We start from the raw sequence: 18,773 nt of genomic DNA on the forward strand, positions 1-18,773 counted from the left end.
ATTAAAAAATTATTTTCCTAGGGCCCCCAAATTGAGGTACTGCCTTCCCGCCTTCCAAAACAAATTGAAAAATTTTTTTCCCTCCACAAAACAAATTTTTTTTTTTTTTTGGAACATGGACTTATGAGTCTCCTGACTTTAAGACCCCACGTCCTGAATACCCCTAAATTTACGTAACATTCCATGAACCCCCAAAGCACACTGAAAAATATTCCTGTGTCCTAGAAATCCCAGGCATTCAAGGCCGCTGTCTTACAAGTTTCCTAGCTCCTATCCAGGCTCCCTGAAATTTAGATATCAATCAGCATTGGGGAGTTTCTTTGGATCCCTAAAACTTGGACTGTGTTTTCTGGGGGTTCCCCAAATGCAGACATTGTCCAGGAAAACATACAGGATTTTTTTTTTTTCCTTGCTCACCAAAACTAAACTAACTGAAGTCAATTTAAAAATTAAAATATAAAGGGACATTAATCTTCTGCATTTCCCAAACGTACTGATCACTCTCCAGGTTCCCCCAAATTTAGTTTAGTCTACATTAAGAATTTTCCCGGAAGCCACAGTAAATATGAAGTTTGCTTTTCCCGGGTGCTTTAAGTGTCCAGGCCACTAACTTGCATTCTTAAAATGTGGAAATTTGCCCCTACGTCTCCTGAACAAGGAAAATTTGTCCGGGTCCTTGGAGTGTCCGTTGTTTTCTTCATCCCCCAATTTTAGGCAATGTCCCTCTTAGGTCCCCACGAATTTCCTGCTGAGAATTTTCTTTGATTTAATTTAAAAAGCTTATCCCCCCCACACAAATCGGTGTGGGATTTCGCGGGTCCCCTAACCTTGCTGACCAAGACGCTGGATTCGCCCCCCGCCTCCAACCACCACCATTGTAGACCCGGATTCCAAAGTCCCCAATGGCATGGAACGGTTACCCTCACCCCCAAATCTCAACGCTTCTTCGGGAGTCTCAAGTCCAGGGATTAATCGCAGTCCCCACATGAGCGGCCTCTCCCCTGAGCGCCCCTGCTTCGCGATACTCATTCTCTAGGCCCACAAACCAGACAGCTCTGACTGGCGTCCCCGAGATCTGGGTCTTGTTTCCCGCCCGCCGGCCGCCCAGGGCAGCTCCCCCACCGCCGAGCGCAGCGGGCACGGGTTTGGGGGCCTCTCCGCGCGTCTCCTACGAAGCCCCCGGAGCAACTCGGATTTTGGAAATTGCTCCCTGCGTTCTCAGACACACTTGGGCCGGCCGCGCGTCCCCAGGACGTGAGCCGTGCTTCTCCCGCGTCCAGGAAAACGACTGGGCATCGCCCCCAGTTTCCCCCAAATTTGGGCATTGTCCCTGGGTCTTCCAACGGACTGGGCGTTGCCCCCGGACACCGCGGACCGCTCCCGGGGTCTCGCTCACCTTCACCAGCGTACATCGCCCGCGGCTTTGGCTCCTCGTGCGCCCGCGGACGCAGCCCGCAGCCTCCAGCCTCGCGGTGAGCTCCCCGCCGCGCCGGTCCTGCCGCCTCCGCGGCCCCAGCCCGGCTCCCGGCACACGCCCGCCGCTGTCCCGCCCGGGCGGGCGTCTGCCCCGGGCTGCCGCCGGGAGGCCGGCGCGCTCGCCCGGGCTGGGCGCCCCGAAACCGGCAGCGCTCTCGTTGCTCTTTGCCACGATCACAACTGGGGAAAGCGGCTTGGCCGCCCCGAAGCGGGTCGGGCAGGGCGCTGGGCCGCAGGGACGCCGAGGAGAGGCTCTTCCCGCCCGGGCGGCGCGGCGCCTGCAGCCCGCCGGGCCGAGCACTCGGGGAGGCGCGCGCCGAGAGCGGGCGCGGTGATTGATGGCGGAGCGAGGGGCCGGCGGGGCGCGGGTTTCCGCCAGTGGCGGCCCCTTCCCCTCGGCGAGGCGCGGGCGGGCCGGGCTGCGGGGCTTGTGCGCGGCTTGTGCGCGGCTCGGGCTTGGCAAGAGTCACGACGCCTTCTCGCCCCATCCATCCGACCTCTCCAGGAGATGGGTCACCCAGACCCCCGGACTACCGCGGTGGCCCCCGGGGCTGAGCACGTGTCAGCACAGGTCCAGCGCACGGAGGACGGCGCGGCCCTTGTCCGGATACTTTGGGTGGGCCCCGAGGCGAGCTGCACAGACGCAGCCCGGTGAGCGCGGCCACGCAGGTAGGACTCGGGCTGTGTCTCCCGCCCCGCTGCCTCGGTGCCGGCGGGCGCGGCCGTGGCAGGCTCCGCGCGCCCGGCCTAGCTCTGGCCCGGCCCCGCCGGCCTTTCCCGCGTCCCGCACCTGGCCGCCCCGCGGCTGCTCCGGGGCTCCCGCGCGGCACCGGGGGGCGCTCGGGATCCGGCTGCGGCGCGAGGCGCCGCGCGGCCCGCTCCACCCGCCCGGGCAGGTGGTGGCTGCGCGCCCCGCCCGAGGCCAGGGGATCCCCCTTCCGTCGCGGCTCTCGAAGGGGACCCCCGGACCCCGCACCGAGCCACCTGCGCCCCCCGCCGTGGAGTCCCCCGTGGAAGCCCGCTAGGGCCGGGGGACACCGCGCGCCCCCCGGAAACCCGAGGTGGGGCCCCGAGGTCCTCAAAACGGGGTCTCGGCACGTCCCGCGCGCTCCCCGCCCCCCGCCCGCTCTCGCCCCCGCGCGCCCCTCGCCCCCCCCGCCCGCCCGCGTGTCCCCCCCGCTCGCGCCTCGGGGGCGGGCCCGGGCCGGGGGCGGGGCGAGGCCCGGCGGGCGCCCATTGGCGCGGGCGCGCGGCCAGCGGGGCCCGGGCGGGCGCCGAGCCGCGGGGCGGCGCGGCTATAAGAGCCGGGCGTGGGCGCCCGCACTTCGCCTGCTCTCCGGCGGAGCTGCGTGAGGCCAGGCCGGCCCCCGGCCCCCCTTCCGGCCGCCCCCCGCCGCCCGGCCCACGCCCGCCCGCGCTCGGCCCGCCAGCGCCTCCACCCGGGCTGGCGGCCCCGCGCAGACGCCGCCCGCCGCCTCGCTGCTGACCCCCGACCCGGGCGCCGTCGGCGGGGCCGCGCTCCGTCGGGCCTGCGGACTCCCCGCCGCCTCCTCCTCCATCTACCTCAACGCCCGTCCCCGCTTCGCCCGAGGAGGCGGTCCCCCCCGCAGGCAGTCCGGCCCGCAGGCCGCCGGCGTCGTCACCCCCCGCGCTCCCCCCCGGCCCTCCCCTGCGCGCAGCCTCGGCCGCTCTCTGCCTCCTCGCCGCGCCCCCGAGCGGCCCCGAGCGGCGCCGCCGCCTGCTTCCCCCCGAGGCCCGGGCTCGCGACGGCCGAGGGCTCCGTCGGCCCACACCGAGCTGGGCGCCCGCGGCGCGGGGACGCCTCCACTCCGCCCCCACTCAGGCCCTGCCCCGGCCCCCCGACGTGGCCGCCTTCCCCGGCTTCTCTGCGCTCCCCGGCCCCTCTCTGCGCCTGGCCCCGGCCCCCCTTTCTCCCGCCGCCTGCCCTGCGCTCCCTCCCGGCCCCCCCGGCTCCTGGCCTCCGACTCCCGCCCCCCTCACGCCCGCCCTCCCTCCCGCGCCCACGTCGCGCCGCGAGTGGGCTCATCGTAGCTTCTGTTTCTCTGGCGCTGTCCTCGCCCGCTGCGACCTGCCCGCCTCTCGCTGTCCCCTCTCCGTCTCGCCCGCTCTTCGGCCCCCCCCGTTTCACGTTCACTCTGTCTCTCCGACTGTCTCTGTCCCCTCCTGTCCTTGATACAACAGCCGACCTCATTTCCCGACACCCTTTCCCCCCCGAAAAGTACAACATCTGGCCCGCCCCAGCCCGAAGACAGCCCGCCCCCCCTAAGCGATCGGACGAGTCCTCCCACCCCCCACAAAAGCCATCCCCCCGCTCTGCCCCGTCGCACATTCGGCCCCCGCGACCCGGCCAGAGCGGCGCTGGCAGAGGAGTGCCCGGCAGGAGGGCCAACGCCCGCTGTTCGGTTTGCGATACGCAGCAGGGAGGCGGGCGCAGCGACGCCGGCTTCCAGGTAAGCGGCGCGCGGCCGGCCGGGCAGGGCGGGGGCCTCGGGGCGGCGACCGTGCCCTGGAACCGCGGGGAGGGGGCGTCGGGAAGCGCCCGGGGACGTGCGAGCCGTCCGCGGAGGCGACTTCCTGGTCGGTTGGTGGGTGCGGGGGCGCGTGGCTGACAATGCGTGACTTGCGCCGTGCGGGTCCTGTCCCCCCACCCCCCCCGCGCCCCGGGCGCAGAGTCGCAGAAGCCCACCCTGGTATGTTGACTCGGTGCCAGCAAGACCGAGAGGAAAACTGGGTGGGCGGGGCCAGGATGGAGCGAGGGGGCTGAGTTGGCAAGAGTCCTGCCAGGCGCCACACTTGCACCATCTCCCCCCTGCACCCTTTCTCTGTCCCCCACGTTTCCAAGTAGGAGTCTGGGAAGAGGGGGCCTGTGTGAGGCTCGGAAAGGCAGGAGTGTGCCGCCCAGAGAGGGGCGACTGCCCCCCGCCCAGTGGGCAGCGTGGAAGTTTCCATACGAGGAGGTGGGAAGGAGCCCACCCCACCCGCACTCTCTGCTCCCATTGCCCTGTGCAGACTTGGGCTGGGGGGTGCAGGATGAGCCCCCCCCCACACACACCCCCGCCGTGGCACTTCGCTAAGGGATGGTCCAGGGCTAGCGCCTGGGGCTGCAGGACAGAAGGGACTGGCTGGGAGGACGGAGGGGGCGGGAGCACAGGGGGCGGGGGGAGTGGTCAGCGGGCAGAGGGGTGGGGGCTGGGGTGGAGCCAGGGCTGGGAGGAGCCCGCTCACACATAAAAGCCGAGGCACTGACCAGCCTGCAAACTGGACATTAGCTTCTCCTGGGAGAGACCTCCAGCCTCCTCTTCCTCCTCCTCCTCCAGCCCCAGCGAGCTTCCTGTCGAGCTGCAGGTAACCAGGGCTGTCGAGCGAGGACCCTCACTGCCATCCCGCTCCAGCCTGCCAGCCTGCCGAGGGGCACCGGCCCACGCCTCGGGCCTGGGCCCCTGCAGCCCTGCCTGCCGCCTCTCCCACACCCCTCCAGCCCGCTCTCTGGGCCTCTGCCCTGCCCTGCCCGCCCACCTGGTTCTTGGCTTCCTCACCTGCCCCTTCCTCTTCTGCCCCTTCCCTTCTGCCACCCTCCTCGTCCAGCAGCCGGCTCCTCCTCCCGAGCCCCTCACCTGCCTGCACCTCTGCGTGCCTCTCGTTCGGTCTCCTGCTTCCCGCTGGTGCCTGGCTCGACCTCCAGCCACGGAGTGGTCGGGTTTGCGGGAGGCACCGCAAGGGCAGCCGGTGGAGCCGACCCCCGGCTGAGTCGCTAGCTAGCTGCGTGGTTGTTAGAATTTGGAAGGGGGTGGCAGGGGGGGGGGGCGGTGAGGAGCAGGTTGGGGGGCAGCGAGGAGGTGATCAAGGTGGCTTTAGATCCTGCTGTGGAACTGGCCCCTGCTCTAGAGAGCTTAAGCAAGATTGTGTTTCTTTCTTATTCCCCGCTCCGTCTCTCACATGATTTATTGCATCAAAAAATCCCCTGGGCCTGTGGAGGGAAGGCTGGGGCTGCCAGCCTGGAGGGCCCCACCTTCTGCAGGGGCAGGGGCAGCTTGCTGTGTCCAGTCCAAGCCTCCCACCCCTAAGGGAGTTGGGTAACCCTTGCCCCAGCCAGCCCTGCTGCCACACAGCCTGTGGAGGGGCGTGTCCTGAGATGTGTCTCCCTTTCCACGTTGAGCCTGGGGGACCTGGAGTCCAGCCTCCAGGTGGCCTGACCTGCTGTCTTCAGCTCCCGTGGGTGGAGTTTGTTGTCCCCAAAGGGGAGATGGTCTGGTGGTCACAGAGGGACTTGGAGGTCCCTGGCCCCGGGTAGTATGTTGTGAGGCCTGGAAAGAAGGCTTTTGGCTTTTGCGTGTGTTTGTGGTGCCCAGGGCAGACCGGAGTTGAGCACTGGGTGGCTCAGGAGAGCAGGGCCCCTAGGAGTACGCGTGGCGTGGTTGTGCTAACCACTGGACCCCTTGACCTGAGCTCTGCTCAGCACAGACTGGAAGGGTGGAAAAGCCCTGGGAAAGGGGAAAGGGGTGGGGCTGGCTGCTGCTGGGGGAGGGGATGGTCCTCCTGGACCCCCCTGCTCGGCTGGGGTGGGGTGGGGAGGAAGAGGGCTGGTCCTCTTGGATTCACTTGCTCTATGGTGGGGTGGAGCTACCTACCATCTTGGCTGGAGCTTGGAGGCCTGAGATGTGGTGACGTGGGCCCTGGGGCTGGCCCCGCCCTCGTGATGTCATAGGACGGAGGCCAGGTCTGGTGTCCAGCACTGGCCCCTGCTGCTGCGGGCGTGGCTGAGCTCTTGCAGTAAAGACGAGGGGGACAGGCACCCCCATGTGAAATCACCAGCACGTCCTGCCCACCGCAGCTACCAAGCACTGGCTGTGTCCTCCCAAACTTGCCTTCATGCTTGGGGGACCCGGGCCCTCGCCTCAGCAGGGACGGCACGTGTGTCACTTTTGTGATTAAGACAGTAACGTGAAAAGGCCGCGCTCTGGGAGCCGGGGCGCCTCACTCACATCACCCTCCTGCCCGCAGACCCTGATAGGCCTCCCGATGGGGAAGTCGACGCTGGTGCTCCTCGCCTTCTTGGCCTTTGCCTCGTGCTGCATTGCTGCTTACCGCCCCAGTGAGACCCTGTGCGGCGGGGAGCTGGTGGACACCCTCCAGTTTGTCTGTGGGGACCGCGGCTTTTACTTCAGTAAGTAGCTCAGAGGAGCGGGGCGAGGGGAGGGATACACAGCAGTTGCTCAGCCAGTGTTGGACGCTTCATCAGGCCTGGGTCTGACCTCCCTGTGTGACAGGGAGGGCCCTCCAGCGTGAAGGGCCCGCCTGTGCTCTGGACTTTCCCCTTCCAGGTGCATTAACTGAGCACCTGCAGGGTTCCTGGGCGGGGCCCACACCACCCGAGTCTCCTGCAATGGGACTCTCATGGAGGGTGGGCTGGGGATGCCCCCAGGCTTCACGGGAACTCACAGGGGTCCCCCTTGGGGTCAGAGCTCCAGGTAGGAGGACTTGAGGACCCTCTGCCCAGATACCACGCCCTTGGGCAGGGCTGTGGACTCTGGGAAAGACACCTGCCTGTTTCCTGCACCTTTGGGCATTTTGACAAGGGGTATGTGTTCATGGGTGATCAGATTTTAAATTCAATGAAGTGGATTTAAAATCAATAAAAACAAAAGCAAACGTGGTTGGCTGGTGGCAGGGCTGAGTGTGCACACTCCACCATGGGGGGTGCAGGGGGAGGGCGGCGGGGCTGGGGCGCCCACCTGCTGACTGTGAGAGTGCTTCGATGGCTCTCCCTGCTTGTCTCTTGATTTCCCAGCCTCAGGGGTTGGTGGGCGGGCTCACTGCTTGCCGTCCTTTAGACTCACCCTCCCAGAAGAGGGGGCTGGGTGGACACCTGGGTAGAAGCTGGGGGCATGACAGAGGGCGTTGCAGCGGGGACTGCCCTCGCTGCCGTGGCCGCCTGTCTTCCCCAGCTGGCACTCTCACGGGCACCTCTTCTGCGGCCTCTTCTTGCCCACGCTGGGGCTCACGGTGCTTCTCTCTGAAAAGTGCTCCTGCTGCTGGTCGCTCTGTCACCCCCGCCCCCGGCCTCTCCTGTGCCTCTCCCTTGCCTGCCTGCCTGCTGCCTCTTTTGGGGGTAGGCTCTGCAGGGCCAGGTGCCAGCCGGTCCCCACGTAGGTTCTCCTAAGAGAGGGGCGAGTCCCACTTCTGAGACCCTATGACGGGTCTCCCTCCTTTCCCCACCCACCGATGGCACCTGCCCCCTGGCACCCCAGGGTGAAGTCCCCAGCGACTTTCTCCTGCAGCTGATCCCTGCCGTGGGGGAGAGGGGGAAGACGGGATGACAGAAGGGAGCGGCTCCATGGCTTCCTCACTCCTCTCCTCCCGTCTTCTCCTCTCCTGCCCTGTCCTGCCCGACTCAGCGCTCTCGGGGTGTGGGGGCCCCTCCCGGCTCCTAGGTCATGCCAGGTCAGGGTTCCAGGCTCAGGGAACATGCTTGTGTCTACCAGCGGTCCCTCCTGCGGGTCCAGGCCCCTTGCTGGGCAGCCCCCCGAGCTGGACTCACACCCCACACGTTTTCCCAGCCACCTGCAGTGTGGACCTCTGGTCCCGGAGGTGTCTGGCCAGCCGTGGGGCCGAGAGGCTGTGCCCATGTGCAGTGTGAGCAAGGAGGCAGCAGAGGCCAGGGGCCGGTCCAGAGCATGCCCCACACCTCTCTCCTTTCGGGACACCTCTGCCTGCTGTCTCTCGCTTCTCCCCCTGTCTTCGCAGGGTGACCAAGTGTCCATCCAGGGCCTGCCCTGTGGGCGGCGGTGGACTTCTCCAGCCCTCCTTGGGGGGCTGGGCACTGAAGTCAGCTCTCTCTGTCCTGTGGGTATTCCAGGCAGGCCTGCGAGCCGCGTGAGCCGCCGCAGCCGTGGCATCGTTGAGGAGTGCTGCTTCCGCAGCTGCGACCTGGCCCTCCTGGAGACCTACTGCGCCACCCCCGCCAAGTCCGAGAGGGACGTGTCGACCCCTCCGACCGTGCTTCCGGTAAGGTCCGCCTCTCTCTGGAGACAGATTGTTCCCTTCAGCAGCTGGGACCTCTTAGCCAGGGGTCAGGGACGAGCCAGCTTCTTAACTTCAAGTGTAACTGGGGAGCAGGTCACATCTTTGGTCCTTGTGCCACCTCCCCATGGACGTCAGCTTGAGTTATTGACCCGTTACACTTTCGCTGGTGCGGTTGCAGGTGTGGGAGAGTCTCCCCGTCAGGTCGCCGTGAGGCCCACGCGGGAGGGCGGCAGCTCGGGTGGAGGAGCCCGTGGCCCGGGCACCTGCTGACTGGCCCCTCCCCTCTCAGGACAACTTCCCCAGATACCCCGTGGGCAAGTTCTTCCACTATGACACCTGGAAGCAGTCCACCCAACGCCTGCGCAGGGGCCTGCCTGCCCTCCTGCGCGCCCGCCGGGGTCGCGTGCTCGCCAAGGAGCTCGAGGCGTTCAGAGAGGCCAAGCGTCACCGTCCCCTGATCGCCCTGCCCACCCTAGACCCCGCCCACGGGGGCGCCTCTCCGGAGATGTCCAGCAATTAGAAGTGAGCCAAATTGTCGTGATTCTGCACCATGGTACCATCACTCTGTGACTCCTCTTGACCAGGGTTTTTCCATCGGGTCCCATCCTAAAATCTCTCTGTGCCATCTCCCCCGGCGGGCTTCTCCCAACCCTAGCCCCCATGCCCCGCCTCCCCAGATCAGGCTCTTCTCTCTTCGGCCCCGTCCACCGGGCTGAGGGAATACAGCAACATCTTCAAAAATATACAGAACCGATTGGCTTTAAACATCCTCCACACAACACTCCCCCCCCCAAATTATCCCCAAATTACCCCCACTCATCAAAAAATTGAAGACATGAAACCCTAAAACACACACACACACCAGCTCCCTTGAAACTAATTGGCTTTTTAAAGAAACAGCAGAAACACTAATTAGCTTAAAAAAAAAAAAAAAAAAAAAACCCAAAAACCAAAAAAATCAATTGGCTGAAAAAATACTAAAAACGAATTGGCTTAGGAACAATTGGCAAAATAAAGGAATTTGGCAGCCCCCCCCCCCTTCCTTCTCTTCCACTCGGGACCTTGAGTCAAATTGGCTTGGACTTGAGTCCCTGAAGCATCCAAGAGAAAGGAAGGGGACTCACAGGTGGTCACGTGAGTGCCCCATGCCATCTCCCTTCTCACGAGAACCTTTTGACTGGGCACTTCCTCTGTGAATCGGCTGTCCCAACAACACCAGGGACCCAGACTCATTCCTTGCTCAATTTTCCATCACTAGAGATCATCACGAGGCTAGTTGGAGGGACCCAATAAGACCAAAGGAGGGGAAAATGGACCGTGAAAACCAAAATTCGGCAAATAAAACTTAATTGGCGTTAACCTCCAAATTCCACCAAATCTTACATCCCAATCCTCACCCTAAAGAGCACACACACCCACATGCATCCCTGCAGCCACACGGACACACACCTGCAGGCGCAACATACCCTCACACACTCATGCACCCACCTGCACACACACCTTCACACACATATGCACACACATGCACCCACCACACACACCTTCACACACACACGTACACACATGCACCCACCACACACACACACACACTTCACACACATGCACCCACCACACACACACACTTCACACACACATGCACCCACCACACACACCTTCACACACACATACACCCACCACACACACCTTCACACACACATACACCCACCACACACACCTTCACACACACATACACCCACCACACACACCTTCACACACACATGCACCCACCTGCATACACAACACACCCACCTGCATACACAACACACCCTCACACACACACCTACATATACACACCCTTACACAGGCACACACACATATGCCACACACCCGCACACAGCTGCACACACGTACATCTGCACACACGTATGCATCTGCTCACACACACATCCTCGCACACTCACATGAACCCCCACACAATTGGATGAAACCACAAATAACTAAGCAACTAAAATATCCGACCCCACATTATGCAGATCAGGCTGAGACCCACCCCAAATTCTCTGAGCTGTTTTCATGGTCTGAGCTCCCCTCTGGTCCCCACCTCCGCTGCCTGTGGCCCTGTTTTCGCCCTGCCTTCCCCTCCCTGCCCTCCTCACCTCTGAGAGGACAGGGCTCGGATGGCCAAGGCCTGGGTGTGCAGCTGACCACCTTTGGGGCCGGAGCTGTGGGGTGTGACATCTTCCTGGGATGCGCCTGTAGGGTGGGAAGGGTGTAGTCCCAGGCTAGGCTGAGGTTCCATCTTTCCACGATGAGGGAGGTGTCTCCTTCTCGGCGCCTGTCCCCACGGCTCCCTGCAGTGTGAGCCATGATGCTCCCCAGATCCCACCACCCGTACACCTTACGTATCGAGCATCCTAGCCGGAGCAAGGAACGAGTTTGGCCAGATTGGAGTCGGTGGCAGCCCAGCAGACATGTCCCCGAGTAGCCTGATGGGGAGTGTGGGAAGTCTGGCGGTTGGAGGGGCGGGTGGGGGGCAGTGGGGGCTGGGTGGGGGGAAGCCTGGGTAGGAAATGGTCCAGAGAGATTTTGGATGGAAGTCAGGAGGAGTGACAGTAGCGTGTAGAATCACAGAGAGAATCAGGAACCCAAATTTTACGTCAATTGATCTATTTCCCCTCTTTGTTTCTTGGGGCATTTTTCCTTTTTTTTTTTTTCTTTTTTTTTTTGATCCCTCCTTAGCTTTTCATGCGCTCATAAACCAAATTAACCCCACCCCCTGTAACAGGGGGGCAGCGACCAAAGCAGAAGAGCACACAAAACTGGCCACTTACACCGCCACGTCCTGCCCCCCGCCATTTATCGCCCTTGATTTGATTTTTGTTTTTAGTCTGTCCCTGTCGCTTGGGTTGAGTTGAGAGTGGAGCCTCCCTGGGGCACTGGCCACTGTGCCCCCACGGAGAAGTCAGCGGGGAATTGAGAAGGCCGCTGCCCGGCCTGGCTTCCTGGGACTGTGGCTGGTCCCTGGAGGTCCTGAGGGGCGGAGGAGGGGGCGGGGCGGTGTCTCCCCAGGTGTCAGGAGGGTGCTCGGAGGCCACCAGGATGGAAGGGGAAGGGACTGTGGATGTGTAGACAGAGGGGCTCCATCAGGCTGGAGCAGGTGGTCGCCTTCCGCACACTTGGGGAGCCTTCCCCGTCTCCCTCGGTGACATCTTGCCCGCTCTTCAGCACCCTACCTTGTTCCCAGGAGATCTGGAGCTCCGCAGGGTCTCCTGGGAGCCAGGTGGGGTGAGGTCGGGCAGCAGGGGAGGTCAGCAGGGTTGAGCCCTGCAGAGCAGGAGAGCTGTCGAGGTCTGTCCATCGACCGGGGTCACTTGGGCCCTGAACCCGGCGGGTCTGGCAGTGCCATAGCAGCCACCATTGCAGTGCCTAGGACTGTGCAGGGACCCGGGCGGCTGGGAGGTTTACCTCACCCCCACTTTTGCCCCCAGCGCAGCCCCCCTGCACGGCAGTCTGACTAGCAGTCTAGAGGCCCGAGGCTTCTGGGTCCCAGTGACGGGGCTGGCATGACCCTGGGGGCGGTCCATGTCAGCCCACCCACAGCACAGAGGGTCCCTCAGCAAGCGCCTGGAGAATGGGCCATTCGGAACATTGGACAGGAACCCAAAGAAGAAAATTGCTGTAATTGGAGAACCCAAACAATTGGCCCGAGATCCAAAAGACTTTGAGGCACCCCAAATTGCTTGCCCATTCGGCCGGACGCCCAGCCCACCCAGTGTTAACTTTCTGCCTCTCTGGGATGGGTGCTCTGGGGGCGCTTGGTGACCACCCTCTGTGTCCCCACTTTTGCAGCTCTCCCCTGGGTCACCAACCATCTTGACCCGGGCTACCTGTCTGACCTCCCGAGCCCTAGCTGTGGCCCTCCATCTGTCTCTTCCCCGTGTTTCCCCTACTGTCTTCAGCGGGACCCCCTCTTGGGTCCCTCCCTTTGCCATCTCCTGAAGACCCCCCCCACGCGCTAAACACCAAATGTCACCTATGCCTGCTGTCTCAGTCCATCTTGCAGCGGCCCGTGTTTGCCTCAACTTGACTCCTTTAACATGCTCATATTTCTGGCAAAATCCAATGCTTGGGTTTTGTCTTTAACCTGTAACGCTCGCAATCCCAATAAAGCATTTAAAATTATTTTCTGAGTCCTCCTGTCTTTTACTTGGGCCCTGGATTGAGAGAGGGAGGGAGGGAGGGGTCCGCATGCCTGGGAGGGGGCAGGGCACGTGGCAGGTGGGGTGGGCAGGTAGGGAGGACCTCAGAGGCGTGGACAGCACCCATCAACACACGTCATGGAATGAGAAAGGCCCAGAGCTGGAGGGGCGCGGTGGTGACAGCCGCACACGGGGAGCCAGGGGTCTGGGACAACGTGAGGCACGAAGTTCTCGAGGATGGGGTGCTGTGGGGTAGGCGGGGCCCCGTGGGGGGCTTTTCCAAAGAAAGAGCAAAGTGCTATCACTGCTGACCCGGGGGAACATCCCCCCAACGTTGGGGGGCCAGGGACCAGGTGGCTTCTGAAAGGTTCTGGAAATCACAGCTGTTGTTAGAGGTGGGGGCACAGGTACTGGAGTTCCTGGCACACACAGACGGCTTCACCCCAACATCACCAGTATCCCCACCCGCTGCCAGGCACTGTGGATGCAGAGATGAGCAGGCCCTGCACCCACCTGCCCAACAGCGCTGGCCTCTGACCTTCAGGGACCCCAAGCTGGCGAGGAGGGTGAGGTGGGCGTCTGCTGTACCAGGAGGCCTGCCTGGCCCCTTCCCCCCATGCTCCACTCCAAGCCCCTCCACAAGCCCACAGCTTCGTCTGCCGCTGCCCACCCCTTCATGGGAGAGGGGCTGGCAGCGCGAACAGGCAGGGTGCCGTGCACAGAACTCGGGGGCTGCGTCTGGGGTCCACACAGCGTTGGGAGGCTGGGCACACAGCAGGACGGAGGTGGCCCTACTCTCAGGGCCCGTCTGGGTTGGGAGCTTGCTCCCTGGCACCGGGCTCTGCTTGTTCCACATCTTCTCGTTCACTGGCTCTCTCCGTCTCCACGCTTGAGACCAAGTTAGAGTTTCTTTCCCACCAGCCCCCACATCAGACGTCCCTGGAGGCCCCCTGCAGAGCTGGGTGCAGTGTCTCTCCCTTCCTCCCCAGGGCTGGTGCAGGGGCCTGGCCTCCCACCCCGGTGTCCTGGGCCTCTTCTTCTTGACTTTGCTGGCCTCAGGTAACTCCGACACTGGTATTGTCTGCCCCCATGCCCTCTCCAGTGGCCCTGCCCCTGCCCAGGCTCCCCTTGCAGCCCGTCACCCACTGCAGTCTGGATCCACCTCCACCCTTGCTGGCACCCAGCTTTCACAAGACCCCTGTGACCTCCCCTGACCTCCCTGCAGCCCTGGGCACAGCCGGCTTCTCCCCTCTGTTCTCCAGGGTTAGCTCCCACCTCTCACCACCCACCTCAGGGCTGCCCCTACCCCATTTGCTCTTCTTGGCCTAGCCTCGTTTGAGGTGTTCTGGGACTGTCTCAGGCTCTCTTTTCTGCCTTCTCCCTGCTCTGCAGATTCTCACTTCATCCCAGTGAAGCTCCCACCCTTCACCATCCAACTATCTCTCCACCCCTTCACCCATCCACCCATCTATTCATATACCCACCCCTCCATCCATGCAGCCATCCATGCATCCATACCCACGGACCCATGTGCAGGACACCCCAGATTGAGAGATAGGCTCAGTGTTGTGCAGACAAGGAACAGAGAAAGGGGACAAGGGTGATGAGGTGCTCTTTGAGGCAGGGCAGTCCTCATGGAGAAGGGGACCTTGGCACAGAGACCTGAAGGAGGTGAGGGGGAGCATGAGGCGTACGGGAGGGGAAGAGTGTTCCTGGAAAGGGCTGTGGAAGGCCAGTGGAGTTTGAGCAGCAGCAGGGAGCCGGAGTGGGGTGAGGGCTGCAGGAGGGCCTGCGTAGATGTCAGAGCCACAGTGAGCGCCCAACAGCACGGGCGACACAGGCTGTTGCCACTCCTCGAACAAATGCTCATGGATTCCTCTGCAGTGGGTTGGATGGTGGCCCTCCAAGAGATCTGTCCACATCCTGACCCTGTGACCTGCCTATGGACCTTGTTTAGAAAAAGGGCCTTTGCAGATGTAACTAAGTGAAAGATCTCCTGACGAGATCGTCTCAGATTTAGGGTGGGCCTAAATCAAATGACATGTGTCCTTAGAAGAGAGGAGAAGGGGAAAGGAGAGGCAAGGAACAGGCCAAGTGACAAAAGAGACAGAGGCTGGAGTGACACAGCCACACACCAAGGAATGCCTGAAGCCACCAGCAGCTGGAAGAGGCAGGAGGGACCCTCTAGCACCTTTGGAGGGGTTACGGCCCTTCAGACAGCTTGATGTCAGACTTGTGGCCTCCAGGCCTGTGGGAAAAGGTATTCTTGTTGTTTTAGACCCCCAGTTTGTGGTCATTTAGGACACTGATTACATGAGGGTGCACCTGTGCCATTCCAGTCTGTGTTCCAGTTGCTAAGGACGCTTCAGGAAGCGAGTGTCACTGGGAAACCTCCGATCCACAGTCCCCACCCCCACTCCTGCTTGGCTAGGCCCAGCACCTCCTGCCTGTCCCCTGCTCCATTCCTAACGTCCACACAGCACCCAGGTAGGCTTCCAAAACATCAGAGCAGGCCCCACCTGTGCTTGGAACCTGGCAGTCGCTCTCTATTTCCCTGGAGATAAACCAACATCCTCAGGGTGACCCATGGGGTGCCCTCATCTGCCCACCCACTGTGCTCCACTGCCGCAGCTGAATGGCATCTGGCCCAGCCACAATAGCCCTGGGTCCAGGTGCCTCAGGGCCTTAGCATGGGCTGTGCTGACTGGGCCACTTCTGCAGATATTCAGCAGGGTCATTTCTGCTTAACAGCACCCTCATGAAGCCTGCCAGAGCACTCTCTGTACAATGGCAACCTGCATTGACACGTCTCACCATTGCCCGATGAGTAAAGAGCTTCAAAATGCCACCTGCTGGTGCCAGTTCAGCTGCCCGAAGATGTTCTGCAGACCCCTGGGCCCAGTGTGCTCACAGCCACCTCCACCCGCTCCGGGGCCCTCTGCCCTCCTTCCCACCCCACGTTGAATTGGTGGACTCCACCAGCCCCTGGCCCCTGCTGCTGTCCAGCCTTCAGTTGAGCCCCCACGGCCATTCTCTGCCTAGAACCCTCCGTGGCTCCCATGGGCCATTGGGTAAATTCCAGAACTCCAGCTCTTGGGCTCTTCAGCCCCTGGCCCCTCCCCAGTTCTCCTAGTTGTATCTCGATCCTCCCCCCCACCCCCTTGCTGCTTTCCTCCCCCCACTCCCTGGCCCTCTGGCATCTGCCCTCACCCCGGTGGCTCTCAGTCTCCTCTCCTGTGTAGACGGTAGTCTGCATTTAGCTCCTGCCCCATCCCCCAGAGTGCTGGTCACCTTGGGTGCCAGTCGTTCCCTGTCAAGTCCTCTCTGAGCTCACTGGAGCTTTCTGCAGCCCCCAGGGCCCAGCGGCCAGAGAGGAGGTCCTTGAAGTACTCGAGGGACCTCATCACACCCGCCCTGGGCCAGCTGCTGCCCAGCGCTCTCTGCTGCCCCTCACCTGCAAGGGTGAGCCCAGCCTCCCCGGCCTCTGGCCCAGAATGCCCACCTGGCCTTGGCCCCTGGGCCTCATCGTCAGGGACCCTCATCCACCTGTGCAGGCCCTGGCTCCCAGGGCCCTGCTCCTCCCAGCTGCCCAGGCCTGGCGCCCCGCTGGTGCCTGTGCACAGGTGCGGCCAGGCGGCAGGCAGCCTGGCCTGGGGTGGGAGCCATAGACCGGCAGCCCCCTCAAGCCTGGCCTCTACCTGCTGTGCTGGCCCCTGGCGTGCCCAGCCCCCTCTGGCCTCAGGCCTCATTAGGCAGCCTCCAGCCTCTTCCCCGCTCCCAGCCCAGCCAGCCCAGGCCTCAGCCGGCCAGGAACCAAAGAGAAAATGCCTGTTTATGCCAGTTATGCCGAAAGCAAAACAGTTTGTGGTTTGTGACCCAAATTTTTTGCCTTTTTTTTCAGAACATAACAAAGCCCAAGACAACTCCCTCCCCACCCCCAGCCCTCCCCCCAGGCAGACAGAAATGATCTGTTTACCCTGGCTGCGGCACATTCTCGGCCGGCCAGCCCGGCCCTCTCCCCCAGCGCTGTGCCCTCGGTCCCAGGCAGCCTCGGTGGAAGGCGCTGCCGGGCCAGGCCCAGGTGGGGGGTGGGAAGGAGGAGACAACAGGCGTGGGGCGAGGGGCTCGCTTCCTCTGGGGTGCTGGTGACTGGGATGTGTGTTGGGGGCTGGGAATGTTGGGGGGCATGTCCATCTAGGAGTTGGAGAGGGAGCTCGATACCCAATACCCCCCACTTGCTCCCCTCCAAGGAAGCCCCTCCCCAGGTCTGCCCCTCAGCCCACAGCTCCCACTCCCACTTGACGCAGGCAGGTGCCTAGTGACAGGGTGACAGGAGCTGCTGCCACCTGCCTCCCCCTCCACTGCTGCCCATTCTCCCCCTCCTCTCTCCACTTCCGCCCAAAGCTCCAGGTGCCCTGGCAAGGCTCGGCCGTGGGGCACATGAAGGTGGGCACACTTTCTGCCCTTGGGAGAGGGCGGCCCCTCACGGTGGTGTCAGCAGTGTGGTGGGTGCAGAGCAGGATGGTCCAGACTGTACCAGGGAGACCCAGGCCCGCTGCAGAGCTGGCTGCAGGGGCTACAGGCACACTGTGAAGCCTAGTGATGGGGGCAGGAAGAACCCCGGGTGCCCTGGCCAGAAGGAGGCATTGGGCCCTTCACCATCTTTAGACTGTTTCCCTGTGGCCGGCTGTCCAAGGAGACCGAAACACAGACAAACCTGTGCCTTCCCTCTGGCACCTCGGGGTGTCTGGCCTTCTTTGCCCCTGTCCCCACTGCCCCTGCCACCTTCTTCTGGCCCCCACGATCTTCACTGTTCCTTCAGTCATGCGCTCGTCTGCGCCAGCTCTGGGTACTGGGGAGCCAGGGCTTCAGGAGGAATTCCTGGCCAGGGGCCTCCAGTGCCATGGGAGGACAGACCCACAAATTCACTAGTGGGGGTGAGGCTAAGGCACCCTGGAGACCAGGACCGAGAAAGACTGCCCAGACAGGGGCTGCTTCCTGTCGCGGCGTCTGGAGGGCACAGGAGTGTTAGGTGGACGGGAGTGGCTGGAAGGGCGTTCTAGGCAGAGGGAACAGCAGGAGCACTGTCGGGTGGACGCCCTCACTGTCCACAAGCAAAGCACAGGCACACGGAGAGGGCCGCGGAGGAGCACAAGGCCCCGGTGCTGGCCCAGGAAGCTGAACTTGACCTCGAAAGAGCTCTGGACAGCAGGGAAGGGTTTTCAAGGGGCGAGTGAGCCTCTCGGATGTGAGTTGTAGAAAGATGGTGTCAGCGTGGGACACGTTGGAGCCCGGGTTGGTTTGCGGTGTGCTGGCGGGTGGAGTGGGAGGGCGGCGCTGGGCAGGGAGCAGGGGCGACGCTCCAGCTGCAGGAGCTGAGTGTGGCCCAGCATCACCACACGCATGCACCACACCATGGAGGGGGCTGGGAGACCCCCCTTCCCCAAGCCCTGGGCTCCCCAGTTAGGGGTTGGGTGTAGAGGCAGGGAGCTGGTCCTGCCTCAGGCCCTGGAGGCAATCTGGTCTGCCCGCTGCCAGGCTGGCACACTCCCCGCGCCTGGCCAGGAGCATCATTTTGGGGAGGTCTGGCCGCGTACCTCTGCTTCCCCCTCCCCTGCCCTGTCATCCCTGGCCTCCCCTCGATCAGGAACAGATGTGCCTCTGAGCAGGAATTCTAGCTATTTGGTTAGCCAGCCACTCGCGGGAGTTTCTGATAAGGCAAATTGGTTTTCTGCAGAGTGGGTGGAGGGGGAAGAGAAAGGACGGGCAATGCCCACCCCCCCATCTTCCTGTGCCTCTCCCCAGCCTGGTCCCTGGCCCCAGCTGGGCAGTGCCTGGAGCAGAAAGGCTTTCAGGGCTTCTCCTGCTGCCTTCGGGTGCTGGGGTGGCAGAGGGCCAGCTGATCCCCAGCACGTGGGGTGGGCTGAGGCTACAGAAGCTTCCCCTACCCCCAGACCTGGGGACAGAGCTTTGGTGGGAGGGAAAGAAACCTAGACTGCTTCCCTTTCCAGCTCCCGGCCCTCGGGGGCTGCATGTCCGGTTGGTCCAGCTCAGCAGTCCTTCCTTCCTTCGTCA

At 62.9% G+C, this 18,773-nt stretch overlaps 1 protein-coding gene across 1 annotated transcript; it reads left to right on the plus strand.

The window, feature by feature from the left end:
• The first annotated feature begins 1,984 nt into the window (after positions 1 to 1,984).
• On the plus strand, positions 1,985 to 10,224 carry IGF2 (insulin like growth factor 2). The gene is made up of 6 exons (XM_063095196.1): positions 1,985 to 2,092; positions 2,228 to 2,825; positions 2,938 to 3,947; positions 6,499 to 6,661; positions 8,354 to 8,502; positions 8,810 to 10,224. Exons 1-6 carry the CDS (start codon positions 1,985 to 1,987, stop codon positions 9,038 to 9,040), a joined length of 2,259 nt encoding a protein of 752 aa, XP_062951266.1. The 3' UTR covers positions 9,041 to 10,224.
• The last annotated feature ends 8,549 nt before the right edge of the window (positions 10,225 to 18,773 follow it).

Source organism: Cynocephalus volans, chromosome 4 (genome assembly GCF_027409185.1).
Source record: "Cynocephalus volans isolate mCynVol1 chromosome 4, mCynVol1.pri, whole genome shotgun sequence".
Lineage (NCBI taxonomy): Eukaryota > Metazoa > Chordata > Mammalia > Dermoptera > Cynocephalidae > Cynocephalus > Cynocephalus volans.